The 15461-nt window shown below is 33.2% G+C and overlaps 3 protein-coding genes and 1 non-coding gene across 7 annotated transcripts; all 4 read right to left on the bottom strand.

Annotated features, from left to right (window-relative positions):
* Positions 1 to 103: 103 nt before the first annotated feature.
* Positions 104 to 2394, bottom strand: LOC120279571 (B3 domain-containing protein Os04g0386900-like). The gene is made up of 5 exons (XM_039286497.1): positions 2339 to 2394; positions 1133 to 1271; positions 756 to 1054; positions 428 to 500; positions 104 to 274 (listed from the first exon to the last, which is right to left on the bottom strand). Coding segments are annotated over exons 2-4 (426 nt in total). The 5' UTR covers positions 1259 to 1271; positions 2339 to 2394; the 3' UTR covers positions 104 to 274; positions 428 to 499.
* A 1083-nt stretch (positions 2395 to 3477) lies between these two features.
* On the bottom strand, positions 3478 to 6459 carry LOC120279654 (pentatricopeptide repeat-containing protein At1g77360, mitochondrial). 4 transcript variants are annotated; one of them, XM_039286577.1, is made up of 4 exons: positions 6366 to 6459; positions 4019 to 5824; positions 3813 to 3947; positions 3478 to 3670 (listed from the first exon to the last, which is right to left on the bottom strand). In XM_039286577.1, exon 2 carries the CDS (start codon positions 5713 to 5715, stop codon positions 4294 to 4296), a length of 1422 nt encoding a protein of 473 aa, XP_039142511.1. In that variant the 5' UTR covers positions 5716 to 5824; positions 6366 to 6459; the 3' UTR covers positions 3478 to 3670; positions 3813 to 3947; positions 4019 to 4293. The 4 variants fall into 4 exon arrangements, with proteins under 4 accessions (XP_039142511.1, XP_039142512.1, XP_039142509.1 ...); XM_039286578.1 differs by having other exon boundaries at positions 3478 to 3665; positions 3813 to 3915; XM_039286575.1 differs by having other exon boundaries at positions 3480 to 3670; positions 3813 to 3915.
* Positions 6460 to 7242: 783 nt separating this feature from the next.
* On the bottom strand, positions 7243 to 7364 carry LOC120279679. Its single transcript, XR_005541986.1, has one exon. It is a non-coding gene; the product is annotated as a U5 spliceosomal RNA (small nuclear RNA).
* Positions 7365 to 7736: 372 nt separating this feature from the next.
* On the bottom strand, positions 7737 to 11889 carry LOC120279591 (E3 ubiquitin-protein ligase RNF14). The gene is made up of 7 exons (XM_039286518.1): positions 11586 to 11889; positions 10788 to 10862; positions 10183 to 10711; positions 9342 to 9727; positions 8799 to 9025; positions 8543 to 8687; positions 7737 to 8154 (listed from the first exon to the last, which is right to left on the bottom strand). The coding sequence occupies exons 1-7, from the start codon at positions 11814 to 11816 to the stop codon at positions 7993 to 7995; spliced, it is 1755 nt and encodes a 584-aa protein (XP_039142452.1). The 5' UTR covers positions 11817 to 11889; the 3' UTR covers positions 7737 to 7992.
* Positions 11890 to 15461: the final 3572 nt, after the last annotated feature.

Raw genomic sequence — 15461 nt, 5'->3', positions numbered from 1 at the left:
TTCTCTTCAATTAGCCGATGTGGGACTAAACAAAATACAAATGTTCAAAACAACAAGAAACCAAATACAAAACTTTACTGTAAATATTAATCAGAATCTTCATCAAATGTTAACAAAAATAACAAACAGTTTGTTCAAATCAGTAATTGGTAAAACAAAACACTAATTACAAAACTTTATTGGCAACATTGAAATCAAATGTTTACAAATATAACAAACAGGGTTGGAGTTGTTACCATTTTGAGCAGAGGATGTAATTGTTGTCCATGCTGACCTGATATAAGTTTTACAAGAAGAAGTTTGAATTTCTCAGTTAAGTTTGATCAAAGATTTCATGGTGGTGCTAACAATTGTAGATGATGAGTAATGAATTGTTTATATGTGAGTTCAAATGAAGAGAATAAGCAATAAGTTTCTGCAGGCTCACCTTCGCATTGGCTCACCGACATTTTGGACATGGATAGTTGATGTGTGCATCCAATTTCGTATCTTTTCGGCTTCTGGTACAAATAATTTATGTAAGCTAGCATGAATGACAAACAGAAACTATGCTTTAAAATCCAAAAGAAAACTCACTGATGATTGCATGTAGTTTCAATATTTCAGAAAAGAGAAATCAAACTTTGCAGCATTGCAAGTAGATAAAAAATTACTGGTCAAAGAAGGAAAATAAACATGTATATTCACACTGATGATTGGATTAGGATCAAAAGGATATAAATTCGGCAGCAGTAGAATTAGGAATAGAAGTTTACCACTTAATAAAACTGGGGGAATCAGAGCTCTTGTCATTGATGGTTGGATTTGAATTAGAAGGAAGTTGTCCGGGAAGGATTTGGACTTTAAATTGCAAGTTCTTGGAGTCGATCAGCTCGAAAATGCAACCGTCACCGATTTTCAGCTTGTTGTCAGTAGCAAATTTTTCCCACCCGCAATAGAGGCGTCTTATGCGGCCATTCACGCAGTAAGTCATCTTCCATAATTTGTTTCCATAGGAGAGCACAACCGGAAGAGATTCAGATGGAAGATATGGGTAGAAAGTTGCCGGAATTGACTGAATGACAAAATAAAATGCAGGTAATTGTGCAGATAAATTTGAACCAAACATGACAAAAGCAAAGAAGGAAATTACCACTTGGCATGGGGGTGGTGGTAGATGAGACTTTGAAATGATGCAAGTGAAGAATGGATTTCCAGAAAGTGGCACAATTGCATCTTTTGGTGGATTAACAGAAGTGTTTGCTGGAGTTGGATTCATTTGTTCAACTGAACTGTAAACAGATATTCCAGGAACAAAAATCACAATAAAGACATTACTCCACTGATGTATTGAGCAAGCACCAATTTCAGAAGAGTCACAGAAAGAACAAAGAAACATTACACATAATTTAAGCACAAAGTTTTGAAGGGGAAAAAACAAAAATCAGTCCTTCTGATGCCTATATATACATTAAGTTATAAGATATTATTGGAGTTGAAAATATGAAGAAGAAACTATGAGTATTGGGGAGTAGATAACACAAATATACAGAAATCTCTCCACGGCAATGGAGTAGAAAACATCAACATGAAGCAAAGAACAAACAATTGGATTAAAATATAAGGATTATTTTCTCTCTTTAGAAACTGCAACTGGATTGAAGAAAAACATGACTACATGTCAAGCAAACTATTGAAGACTTCAAAAAGAACATGAAAAGAATCATCAATGACAAAAATGTGAAAAATTTCAATCTCATCAATCACTTAAACAAGGCAATTTCCACAGCATTGAAGTTAACAGGTCAAGAGTGAACAAATTCAAGAGAAAACCTGAAATTAAGCATTACATTTTATGAAAACCAAAGTGAAAAAATAACAGGACCAATGGTCAACACTAAATCTGAACAAATTCCTTTCTCATCAGTCAAGAAAACCAAATTTAAGTTTCTGATTTCATGATAACTAAGTGACAAAACAACTGGATCAATACCAAACACTATGAGAAACAGTAATTAAAATCACAAAAAGTTCATCCTTTGCACACACTAATCATGAAATCAGACAATCACAATCTCATCAGTCACAAAAATCAGCTGCATATTCTCAGTATCCAAGCACATTCAAAAGAACACACAAAATTGAACATCTGCTTTTATGAAAACCTAAATGACAAACAAAACAACTGGATCTGTAGCAAATACAGCAATGAATATCAATTAAAATCACAACAATCTTATAACAATCATAATACACCAATGCCATGCGCTTCAACAGGATTCATGCATCAAAAACTCAGCAAGGTGCCTCCTTTCCAAAGTTTTCCAACTCATGATCATGAAAAACACTTGGATTATACCTTGAAATTCCTAAAAAGAGAAGGTGAAGAAGTTTTTGAGGAGAAATCCAACTCAATCACCAGTGAACTTGCGGAGAAGAGAGAACACTTTTTATTAGGAAGGATATTTATAATAATTTTTTTTAAAAAATTTATTACTGAATTATTTATTATTTCAGAGGATAATTTTTTTATACAAAATTAGGAGGGTAAAAAAGTAAAACAATCGTATATTATAATTTATTAAAAATAATTTTTTTTTTATCTTCTTTCATTCTTTTTTTTCGAGGGCTTATCTGAAAAGTGCCAATATACATATATTATATTATATTTTTAATATTTTAAAGAAGTATCTTTTAAGTTAAGATTTGTCTGTTTCAGGATGCTTGTGTATGTTTTTAGTTTTTAAATTTATATGCTTTTGATATATATATATATATATATATATATATATATATATATATATATATATATATATTATATCATATTGTTTCAGTTAATAATTTTTTCTTTCAAATCTTTTATTTAAATTCTTCCCCTCGTACCGTCCTAAGGTTTGGATTTCTTGGTTAACACCAACGACTCTGGAATCTCACCTCACAAATCATTTTGTAGAATATTTGGTTTGAACAAAATACTCATATCTTTTAATTAACTGCCTTACCTTAGAGTCTCAAACCAAAACAGCATCGATCTGCAGTCAGGGACTTTAGCAAACCTGGATTACCATATGGTATTCTTTGTCAATCCAGCTATTCTTTATTTTCCTACTTTTTATCTTTTACCTCCCTTCTGGTGAGAGGATTTTTTTTTTTTATTCCTTATTTGTTTTTCTTTCAATAGTTTACCTATATTTATTTCAAGTATATATATAATAAATAGTGTCAATAAACTTAGTTTTATCAATGTTTCCATGGTTATAAATTTTAAAATATCAATACACCAAACCCAAACCATCAAGCTTATTATTCTTAAGAAATAAAAATAAAGGGCCGTTTGAAGTTAAAAAATAATAATTCTTTATTTTTTAATATCACCCTTTACTTTTGTTGCTATTGTTTTATATTAAAAAGCTAATATAAGTACCATTCTTTCTTTCTATATATATATATATATATATGTGAATGTTCTTCAAATGCTAAAAAATTTCATTGTGAACATAAATCAGAATCTTGATGAAATGTTACAAAGATAACCAAGAGTTTAATACAAAAACAATAAGAATAAAATAAAAATAACCAAGAGTTAAATTACATCAAATATAGGTAAAAGATAACTTGATAAGAAGCTTTTATCCATGGTGAAGTAAAGTTACCAATTTAAGGAGGAGATGTGCTTCATGTTGTTCCTGACCTGATCAACGGAACAAGATCAATAACATCTGTTTTGTAGGAGATAAATGCTCAATTGTACACACAAAAACACAGTTGAAAAGTATGTAATTTATATGGAGTTTGAATGTAGAGATAAAGCCAAAGAGTTTGTGCAGGCTCACCTCAGTGTTAGCATGACGACATTTTCAACATGCATAGCTAATGTCAGGATGATCCTCAAGCCTGTGTTGGTTAGTGTCATATGCATCTCCTGCTTCTGAAACTCTGTAAGTGATAAATTTTTGTAACATCCACTCCTGGTATACATGGCAAAATAGAAATTATACTTTCAAATTCAAGTGAACAACTATAAAAATAAAACACTTACTGAAAACCGGACGATGAATATGTACAATGGGAATTGTTAATACTGCAGTCACTGCATTTGGCAAATCAGGGCAAACCAATTTGAATAATGGAATGTGTTTCCAAGCAATTCCAACAAAAGAAATGCTTGTGAGGAAGTATATTCTCTGAAAGAAATATCATTGATGTCGAGTTTTAAGAAAGGTGGTCAAATGCCATATCTCATCATTGTGACAAACTACTCTCACAGAGAGAGAGAGAGTTTCTGCAACAACACAGGCCTATGAACCGTCATTTCTAGTCACACAAAGGCTCCTTGATCAGAACATTCATCTTATCAACAAGAAATTCAAGAACATCTTCTCGGCCTTCCTTCAAAAGTAATTGCCTTAACTTTCCAAATGTTGAGCCCGGAGGGCGAATACCCTTCTCAATCATCTCTTCAAGAAAGGCACAAGCCTTGTTGACTTCGCCCTTCTCACATAATCCATTGATAAGCACAGAAAAGGTGTGCATACTCGGAATAAATTGCTTCAAGGCCATGTATTTCCACACTTTCAAAGCCTTTTCCAATTTATCACTCTCACAAAACATCTTTATCATCATCGTGTATGTGTCAGAGTCAGGCTCACAAAGCTTGATCATGTGTCGGAATACCCGATATGCTTCGTCATTCTTTCCAAGGCTGATCAAGCTGTTCAAAATAACATTGCAGGTTCTTGAATTAGGAGTAACACCCTTATCCTCCATTTCTCCCAGAACCTTAAAAGCATCATCAAACCTGTTTGCTTTGCAAAATCCAGTAATCAGAGCATTGTACACCGCAACATCAGGTATAACCCCATTTCTTTGCATCTCAAAAAATGTACTGACAGCATCCTCTAATCGCTTCTCAGTCCCGTAAGTATGAATCAATACGCTATAAATAAATGAAGTCGGTGGACAACCTCCAAACTCCATTTCCCTAAGGACATCAAGAGCTTCTCCCACCCGACCTGCCTTGCAAAGCGAATCAACCATAATGCCATATGTGACAATGTCAGGCTCACATCCTTTTGCAGTCATTTCATCAAACACCTCTCTCATCTTCGGCAAATTCGGGGCCCTCCCCCAACCCTCAAGCAAAATGCTGAAAGTCTTGGCATCAGGCACAAACCGATCGCCCATTCTGTCAAACACCTCCTGAGCCTTTCTCACATTCTTGGATTTGCAAAGTGCACTGAGAAGGCTATTGAAAGCTGCCAAATTTGGAGCAACATCATACTTCTCCATAATGTTAAAGGTGTAGATGGCTTCCTCAACCTTCTGCGCCCTCGCATACTTGCGCATTATGATGCAGAACGTCTCAATGTTGAGGACACCTTGATGACGCATAGCATTGACAAGGTCCCACATGATCTGGTACTGCCTAATCTTCGCTAAGGAGCCGATCATAGTGTGGTAAGCCCTGACAGTATGGGAGAAGTGCCGCTGCTTTCCAGCCCAATCAAAGAAACGATATGCAAGCATACCGGCATTCTCAAATGTCTTTAAGATTTGCTCTGCCAATTCTGGCGACACACGTATCCCACTATCATCAAGCGTCTGCTCAATGCCAACCTTAGGGCAAGCCATCAATATCTTGCATACTCTTCTTGCAGGATCAATTGCTTCCAAGCTCGTGCTTGCAGAACTATACAGCCTCCATAATTTTGAGCAGGAACTGCCCACTCTGAACATGCTGAAGTTTTAATTGCTAAATATTGAATTGCTTTCAAATTCACAAGCTCTTAATATCCATGTCAACAGCTCTTAAGAACATCATACTTCCTGAAAGCCATCATAATTCCTGACAAAGATTACATCTTTAACCACTAAAATTTTCTCTAGATCAGTACTCAAAACATTCAGTGATATCAATCACTACAAACTTGGAAATGAAATTCATCACAATTTCTGACAAAGATTGCATCTTTAACCACTGAAAGTTTCACTAGATCAGTAATCAAAGCATTCAGTGATGTCAATCTAGGTATTCCTTTCCACTAAGCAAGTGAAAACAAAGAGAAAAAACCAATCACTACGATCACCATATCTGATTAAACGCAAAGATACTGAAATTGAGCATCAATCACTAGAAACTTGGAAATGAAATTCAACATAATTCCTGACAAAGATTGCATCTTTAACCACTAAAAGTTTCTCTAGATCAGTAATCAAAGCATTCAATGATGCCAATTTAGGTATTCCTTTCCACTAAGCGAGGGAAAACAAAGAGTAAAAAGCAATCACTAGAATCACCAAATCTGATTCAATGAAAAGAGAATGAAATTGAGCATGAATCATACTAATTGTTGAATATAATGAATGAAGCGTAAATCAAAGAATACCTCATCCTGTTGTTGTTGATGCCTTCTTCGGCGGCTTTGCTACGAGATAGTGATTGAAGACAAGACGGGGTTTTTCTATGGCGTCCCAATTAGGGATTTCCCTCTCTTTTCTTTATATATATATATATATATATATAATAAAATTAATTCAACTAGCTATTTAATTATCTAAATAAACCCTTAAAATCATTATTATAATATAACATGGCTTAATAAAATTTTAAAATATTTATTAAAATAATAACTTTCTTCTGATTTCAAAAGAACATATCATGCATTTTAGCTTTTTTTTTTGTTTAGGTATTTTCAATTTTCATTAACTCAGTATAGGATAAATGAGGCAAGCTACTCGTGAGCTATTTGAGATCGGCTCGATCAATGCTCGAATTCGATTCGATTTTTCACGAGCCGAACCGAGCTTGAGCTTTTCGTTTACGTGCCAAACTCGAGACCAAACATACTCAGCTCGTGAGGCTCACAAGCCTAAACAAGCTTATATATATAATATTAAATTATTTATATATTAATTAAAAAAATATATAATTATATAACTATATTAAATTGCTTACATTATACATATATTATTTTAACTCGGGCTCGAGCTTAAACGAAATAATGTATTATTCTAGCCTGATACTGCTCATTTACAGTCCTGACTCAGTACATAATTAGTTTTTTTTAAAAAAATAAAATAAAATAAATCATAACTTTATTAAAAAAACAATAATTAAAAAAATGACTAAACTGTAATTTTATTAAAAAAAACACAAAAGAGACAATAAACTGTAATTTTATCAAGAAAAAAAAACACAAAAACTAAATAATTTCCTGAGATGATTAATACAACATAAATTTTAAGCACTTTGAATTATTGGGTTTATTTCCAAAGAGGAAATAATCCCCACAAAAATAAGCGTATGCTGCTTTAAATGTGACGAGCACACGGTATTCTTTAGTAAAAGGCGAAAGAATAGTTCGCTTTGTGCTCACCACGCAGCTCCGTGAGTTTGATTGGCACACTAGACCAGTTTATATAGGCCACTGAACTTTCCCTTCAGCTCCACTGGCCGATGTGGGACTAAAATGAGGAGCATTGAAACACGTCTCCTACTTGAAATTATAGGTTCTTATCTTTACTGATGAGAGATTCTATTTTTAAAAAATTATATATAGATAGATAGTTTTTGATATTTTACTAATTTGAGATTTTATTAAAAAAATAAAATATGAATTTCTATTAAGGAATTCAGTGAACAGATTCAAGCTAATAAGTATGATGAAGTCATCCAAATTGTGAAATTATGGGTATAAATTGAGTCATCACTGCAAATTTAATGCAAAGCTTACCAAGAAAAAAAAAAAGAAAAAAAAAAGAAAAAAAAAAGCGGCTTCAGAATTGTCTTTACACAGATGCTTACAAACCTTTCCAAAGACATTTGAGGAAAAATAATAATAACAATTTATTGCAGTTTGATGAACCTGAAGAAAATAACAACCAGCATTTGCCATTCCAGGTTGAAATGAATAGTATTTATTTGGCCTTAGAGTACAAATAAAACCTGCAATTCATTGTTTGTAAACCTATCACGAGCTATTTCGATGTTCTTTCCGCTTTTCATTCTCATGTTTAATTGAGTCTGTGGTATAAGGGATTTACGGGGGGATCGATGGTGTGTTGTTTGCAACCTTTAGGTCCGAAATGCTGCGAGCTGCGCCTGACAATTTTCCGACAGAGTGCACAGTAATGTATTTGGCAAGCCCAGCAGAAGATGTGATTGTTGTTCCCAGTCTGATTGATTTTTACAACAGCAAAAAACATTTGTGAGTCGTTTTAAACTGAACATGTTATTCACTAAATTTGTTCAAACTGGTTGAATCTAGAACTTTAAACAAACTTTTCATTAGAAAAATGGAAACTATGAGCTTTTCTGAACAAATACAAGTTTATAATAGCCAAACTATGAAGTGTGTTCAGGGAATGTTCACAATTTATCCATGATTATAAAGCTAACGCAGATTAGGTAATGACTCCTATGCATGTCCACTGAATGTTCAGATTCAAGCACAGCAATTGCAATAGGCAGTCACTAACAAAGTTCTTGAAATGCACCATCATGCGTATGCATTCTCTCCTAAATTCATATACATTACCAACGGAACGAGTATGAAGAACTCACCTTGGCATTAGCTTGACGACAGTTTGGACATGTATAAATACGTTTAAAATAGAGTTCAGCTTGTATCTGTCCTACAACCTGTCTTGGATTCATTTGCATCTCCCAATTCTGAACCTCTTCATCAGAAAATAGCTTGCATCCTTGCCTTTCAATAGTATAGATTTTTTAAGTGTAAATAGAAGCACTACCAATTACCAAGTGCCAAAAGTATACTGTAAAATCTAAACAAATGGCTTTTAAAGAAGTGGAACCTCACCTAAAATGCTCATATCCATCAATTGCTTTGCTGCACAGATAGCAGAAATATTGCCCACAGTTCTGGCAAACCATCTTGTTGCAGCCCTCCGTTTTTGAGATTGCTATCTTGCAAGTTGGACACTGCTTAGCATCATGAAGTGCTTCCTTGACACTAAGAATCTCATTGATGATCTCAAACTCTTTATGTTTTTGGTTTTTCTTGAGCTGAGATGAGTTCTGGCGTTCCTGGAGTTGAGCACAACCAGGTCAACACTTAATACATTTGACCATCCAATTTCTTTGTGTGCACATAGCATTTACACAGGCAGATGCAGTGCAAAATATATTCCTTTAAACTGGATAATATTTGCACATGTATGGAATAGCTTTAACCAGACAAAAAACCTCTAAGAATCACATTAACATTTCCTGTTTTCTTAGTAAAAAAAGGTATGCATTTATTATTTTAAAGGTAGAGAAAGATAATAATAACACATGCATGGTCTTTAATAGAGGACTAGAAGTCGGTCAAAATTTTTAATAGAACATGAAAGAGATCTACCTGTAAAATAAGAAGCTTTGCTTCTGAGGTCACACACTGCACACCTAGGTGACGACGTTCTCTACAAAGAGAACAAAAGCTATAATAGCACTTTGAACACTGTGCATGATTATCCTCATCTTCCAAGCAAGCCGTTTCACATCTTGGACAGTAAACTACATCAGACATAGAGTCTAATGTCCTTTCCAGCAATAAGGATTCCCAGCGTTCAAAGGATTCCTCATCAAGTAAACATTTTAGTAAACTAGGAGGGACAAGACCACCACATTTTACATCAGGGCAAAGTAATTTCATAACAGTGCCCTCCTTCACATGCATATTGGAATATGTTTCCATGCACTTCCAGCAAAAAAAATGCTTGCAAGGAAGTTTGACAAAGCCTCTACCTGAAAGATACAGAAACGTTGTATGCATGTATATTAGTAATTCATGTATTTAAAAAAAAAAAATTTGGAGCATTGAAGACCATGAAAGTTAACATTAAGTTGTTTCCAAATGAAGTAGTGCATCATTTACTCTCCTGCCTAAAAGAAAATTTTAACAGCAAAGCTGGAGATCAGAAATGCATAGAATATAAAGTCTGCAAAGTGGTAAAGGAGAGCTAAATGGAAAGCAGTCTCTGAAAAGGAGAACATATTCCCATAGGCAGAGCAATGAGGTGGCAATCATCAGTATAAACATGTTTAAGAGCTAAGATTTTCAGATTGGTGTTCACAAAACTTTTATGAAATGATATTCATGATGATATTTGCAAGTTTAAAAAAAAAAAAGAGCATAACTAAGACAGTTTTCTTATCAGGAAAATCTATTAAAATTAAAACGGCAAAGAAGGGTCTGGCACCTGCATACTGGCTGAGACAAATATCACATTGCTGTAGATTTTTAAGAAAGGCATCATGGCATTTCTCATCATTGTAACTAATCAATGCAGGAATGACAATTTCCGGTGAGACACTTTCTGAAATAGCACGCAAATCTCCATTATCCAGCTCTTCACTTGGAGAGAGCGTTATTTCATTAACAAATCCAAGGTAAGAAAGTGCAGAACCATGCAGCCATTCTATCCATTGATAAATGATTTCCTGCCCAGGTTGTTCCATCCAAATAGAATCCAACATGCTGCAAAGAGTAGCTATCTTGTGGGAATCTAACCACCGAGCACTAATTGTAAAATAAGGTTGATGATGGCTCGGATATGATTGTGGTAACAAACATGTCACAACAATCGGGGGCAGATGTTTAACTTTGAATGCATAGGTAAACTCATCAGGATCATCAGAATTTGGACTCTGTGCGTAAGCTTTTTGCTTGTCATTAGGCAGCTTTGTGGCCACAGAAATGTCATCCGGCAATTCATTACGTACAAGGATCTGCATAAAAGTTATCCTTATTATTTCGTAACTCCAAAATCAAGATACAGAACTTTAAACTAGCTTATAGCAAAACCTTGAGCAATCGTAAACCATCTTGTCTGTCCATTAAGAAGACATCTTCCCCATATATTGCCTCCAATGCCAGTACCTGGAAATCAGTTTAGAGATGAGGCAAAACTTTTATAGGTTCATAACTTAAATGCTACATAAAATCATTTTTAGCATTTCAAGGTACAATAAATGGTAAACAGACAATATGAAGGTTGTAACTTAGTATGATGGGCAAACCGACAAACACAGGGAACTAGAAACAAGAAACAAGAAACAAGTAGTTGGACAAGGCTGATGCCAATATCAGGTTCAACAGATTTAGCGAAAGAAAAAAAAAGCATCAAAAAAGGTCAGGGAGTGTGCCTAGCAACAATTACAACCGAATTAGTTTGCACAACAAACATATTATCATCCATCACTAACTCCAAATTACTTTGCAATGTGTCATCTATAAGCAAGCAGAATTCAATAAAATCACAACCAATTGAAGTGTCTAAGTCAGAACTATCTCAGTGAATGCAATTATAATGCTCTCAATCCTCTTTTTTTGGTTTTCAGTTAAACAAAGGGATATCTTTTGTCATTCCTAACAAGAATTGCATCAATAATCACCAAAAGTTTTTGAAAAATCACACATCCACAACAATTTCCATTCATCTTGATTCTCGTATGGTCTAAATTCTACTCAAACTACAACCTAAAGCATCTCAACTATTAATTCAACCTAAAGACATCAAATTGAGGGTTGATTATAATAAATTACAAGAAAACAATCCTCTTGAGCATAAAAATCCCAAACAAAAACCCGAATCAAGAATACCTCATCCTCTTGCAGTTGATCATTGGTCCGAATCTGTTCTTCAGATAAGCAAAAGTCTTCTTCCCTGATCTTGAGCCGCTCCAGCCTGCTCAAAGCCTCATTAATGGCGTCCTTAGATGAATCCGATGCCTCATTCGTCTGCGAACCAGCTCCTTCGATCAAACCAGAGTCACTGCCATCGCCGATCACCTCGTTCTCCGATCTTTGCCGTTCTCCGATCGAGAAAGACATTGGATTTAGGGTTTGTTTGACGATTGATTTGATTCGCGGGAGAGGATTCCAAATGAAGCAGTTCTAACACACTTCATCATGTATTACTCTATTAATAAAAATCAGTTAAAATTAGTTAAAATTTTTAAATTTATAAAAATTTATAACAATTTTTTAAAAAAAATATTTTTATTAAAAATTAATCATTATTTTATCAGTTTGTTTCTCTACTTTAATTATATCTTTTATTTTTTTTTAAAATATAATAATTTAGGCTATGTTTGGTTATCCATTTTTTCCATAAAAAATTTTTCTATTAAGATTTTCCAATCAAATGGGTTGTTTGATTGCAAAAATTTTTCATGAAAATCTTTTCCGTAAATCTGGTCGCGCAAATTTGTGGAAAAATTTTCTTCTTCCAACCCGAAGAAAATTTTTCCATAGAAAACTGGGGAGGCTATTTGAAAAAAATAAATTGAGGGCCAATTTGAAATTTTTTTTATAAAATATCTCTATCTCTATCTCTTTTGGTTTTATTTTTAAATTTTTAAAAATATCTATATCTCTTTAGGATTTTTTTTTTTTATTTAAAAAAAATCCTTTTGAAACAATAAACATATTTGCAAAGATAATTTTAAATTTTGTGGTTGACTATTTCAATTTTTTGAGGAATATATATGAGTTATGTTGTTTGAATGATTTAGTATTATAATTTTTTAAAGTTGGTAATGCAGAAATAAATTTTTTTTTTTTTGAATGATCACAAAATAAAAAAAAATTGTTGATTAGGATTAATAGCATTTTAGGTAGCCAAAAATACAATTTTCTTGGAGAATATAAAAAATTTTAATTTTTTCCTGGGAAAATTGATGCAATTAAAACAACAAATGAGTTTTTTTTTCCATGGAAAATGTTACATTTTCCATTGAAAATAAGAGCAATCAAACAACAAAATAAGAATTTTCATAATTTTTTTTTTCTAACCAAAAAATAATACCAATTAAATAACTATTTTTTTTTTGTTTTCCATGAAAAATGTTTCCATGGAAAAAATATTCTGTAGAAAAATTTCCTTTTTCACCCATTTATTATGTTGTAATCAAACATGGCCTTATATTTTTCATAAATATTCCTTTTTTTATTATTATTCCTTTCAATTTTTTTTTATTCTTTTTCTCACAAGTGATATTTTACATTTTTTATAAATATTTCCTCTTTTGCTATTTATTAAAAAAATATAAAAAATATAATAGATACTAATAATAATTTGGAAAAAAAATTAATACTTAGCAGATATTTTAAGTAGATATATAAAAGAGGAGAATATGTAAATAGAATGGGAAAGAATACTTATCAAACTTTCATTTAATTAAGTCAATATTATAGCTACTTAATAGCTATTCTCTAGACAATGTTGGGGTTTGGCTACTTTTCTTCAATTTTAATTGAAATTATTTTTGTTAATGTTAATATTTAATATCATTTAGTAAAATATATCTCTTTACAATAAAAAAAATGGATGGGATTTTTTTACATGATTTAGTTTTAATAAATATGTAAACAAAGCCACTTCCAGTTTTAATAAATGTATAAAAGTGTACTTATAAATAATTATTATTAGTTAACAAAAAATAATTAAATAACACATTAATAAAATCAAAATACAGTTAACTCAAATAAAAATTTTCCTATCTAAATCATTAAAAAAAAATTAAATTTTAACTTTTACTTGTTAATCAATTATGTGTTTGAAAATCAAGTTCACTTAGAAATCAAAAGATGTAACCGGCTACCGACGGCGACCTGTGTCTTGTGCAATGTGGCGACTGAGACGGTGGATCATCTCTTCTTGCGGTGCTCGTTGGCAAAGCAGGTGTGGAGGTACTTCAGTCGTATGCTCGGTCTCTCGGATCTGCCTGAGTACCTGCATCTAGCTTGGGGGGTTTGGAGATTATCTGTCAGACCGGTTTGTAGAGAGTTAGGGGGTCTTAGTGGTGAAAACGATTGTGTGGAATCTTTGGCTGGCTAGGAACGACTGCATGTTTAATGATATTCTAATGTCTGTTCATGCTCTAATTGTGAAGATTGATTTAATATTATTATCCTGGTTTTTTACAGTTAATGAAAGATCGAGAGCAAAGATGGAGGAGCATTCTACTACCATCAGACGTAGCCTGGAGTTTATGAGCTCGACGGGGGAGGAGCAGGTTGTAGCATCCATTCCGGATGCAGGGCTCTCTTCGTACACTGACTAGTCAGCTGAGTTCCTAGGGGAGGGTTGAGGCGGTTATTTCACCTCATTTTGTGTTCTTTTTACTCGTTGGTTTGTAACTGTTTTGTTCCACTTCTTGTGGTTGGGATTTGTACATTGTTTTTGTTTTAATTGTAGTGGTTTATCCACCTTTTTTTTTAAAAAAAAAAAAAAAATCAAGTTCACTTGGAATTATCATACAATAAAAAAAGTTCAGTAACTTTTAATAGTGAAGTTGATATACTGGACAAATAAACGATAAATACCCCAATTTAAAAGAAATCGGGGGACATGAACAGGTGTGAAATAAACTCAACAACTTCATGTAAGTTGATGTGAGTTTTAAGGTTCAATTTCAGGTATTTTCTAAAAGAAGCATTTTAAGGAAGATATTCAGTGTCAACATGCTAAGAATTCGTTGGGTCTCTTTGATAATTCGGCATATGTACGTATTAAAGAAATAATAAATTTAATTTAAATATTTATATTTTGAGTTATTATATATATAAGTCTATAACCCATCTAGATTTACGTTGGTAAATATGAACAAACATAAATATCTTAAAATCAAACAACCTTTTATTTTTGTAGTTTTCTTTAAGGGGACATTATGCACCTCAGACCATCATTTCAGTAATTTCTTTTCCAATGATTGGTCCCAGATTGAAACAATGCGCCAACTAACAGCCTGCCTTTGTGTAAAACTCACGCCTTAATGCCTCGTGATTCGCACCATCTCCCATCCCCGATTACAATCTAACACGCATCTCAAAGCGCATGTCTTGTTCCGCACGAACAACTTAACTCACGAACACTCCCTCCATAATGACCAACCAAAATCCTCGCTTATCTGAACGCCTGTTCGTACCACGATTGCGAGACTTCAAGTTCCGCGGGTGCATCGTACCGGAGACGGAAATGGGCCCACTTGGTTTTGGGCCCAAACACGACGAGTTTGATTGGTTGGTTCGAGTTCCAAAGTCTGGTTCATTATACGGGTTAACTCGTGTCGTGTCTCGATCTGCTCACTATCCGGTGAGCTTACCATTTTTCGTCTTTTTTTCCCACTCTTTTATTTTTTCTCTTAAAAAATAAAACATTTTATTATAAAAATAACATAAAAATCATATAAAAGAAATATAAATAATTTTATTGCAATATTCTTTTGGAATAGATACTTTAAACGTTTTCTAATTACAAGCACGTGCATATATGTAAATAAGCCGCATCTTCTATAAATATTCATGGAATTCAATTCTACAAATGTTTATGTTTTTACTGTTGAATTTTCATATGATCATTCCATCTTAATAGTGCACAATAATTATACTATTAACATGTTATGAGCAATATAAAAGTGAGATGCATAGTATTTCATTTGGCGACAAGAGACAGAAACTAAAACCAGGAGCTGA

The sequence above is a fragment of the Dioscorea cayenensis genome, chromosome 16, assembly GCF_009730915.1.
Source record: "Dioscorea cayenensis subsp. rotundata cultivar TDr96_F1 chromosome 16, TDr96_F1_v2_PseudoChromosome.rev07_lg8_w22 25.fasta, whole genome shotgun sequence".
Taxonomy (NCBI): domain Eukaryota; kingdom Viridiplantae; phylum Streptophyta; class Magnoliopsida; order Dioscoreales; family Dioscoreaceae; genus Dioscorea; species Dioscorea cayenensis.
The sequence above is the reverse complement of the archived record's forward strand: the minus strand, read 5'-3'. Positions and strand labels throughout refer to the sequence as shown.

Bases quoted from the DNA above. Each gene is read 5' to 3' on its own strand.
- LOC120279654 (XM_039286577.1), bottom strand. From the start codon at position 5,715: ATGTTCAGAGTGGGCAGTTCCTGCTCAAAATTATGGAGGCTGTATAGT.
- LOC120279571 (XM_039286497.1), bottom strand. From the start codon at position 1,258: ATGAATCCAACTCCAGCAAACACTTCTGTTAATCCACCAAAAGATGCA. The intron at 1,055-1,132 runs GTAATTTCCTTC...TTTGTCATTCAG, and splicing joins CACCACCCCCATGCCAAGTG to TCAATTCCGGCAACTTTCTA.
- LOC120279591 (XM_039286518.1), bottom strand. From the start codon at position 11,816: ATGTCTTTCTCGATCGGAGAACGGCAAAGATCGGAGAACGAGGTGATC. The intron at 9,026-9,341 runs GTAGATCTCTTT...GCTCAACTCCAG, and splicing joins CAAAGCTTCTTATTTTACAG to GAACGCCAGAACTCATCTCA. The intron at 8,688-8,798 runs GTGAGGTTCCAC...TACTATTGAAAG, and splicing joins GATGGATATGAGCATTTTAG to GCAAGGATGCAAGCTATTTT.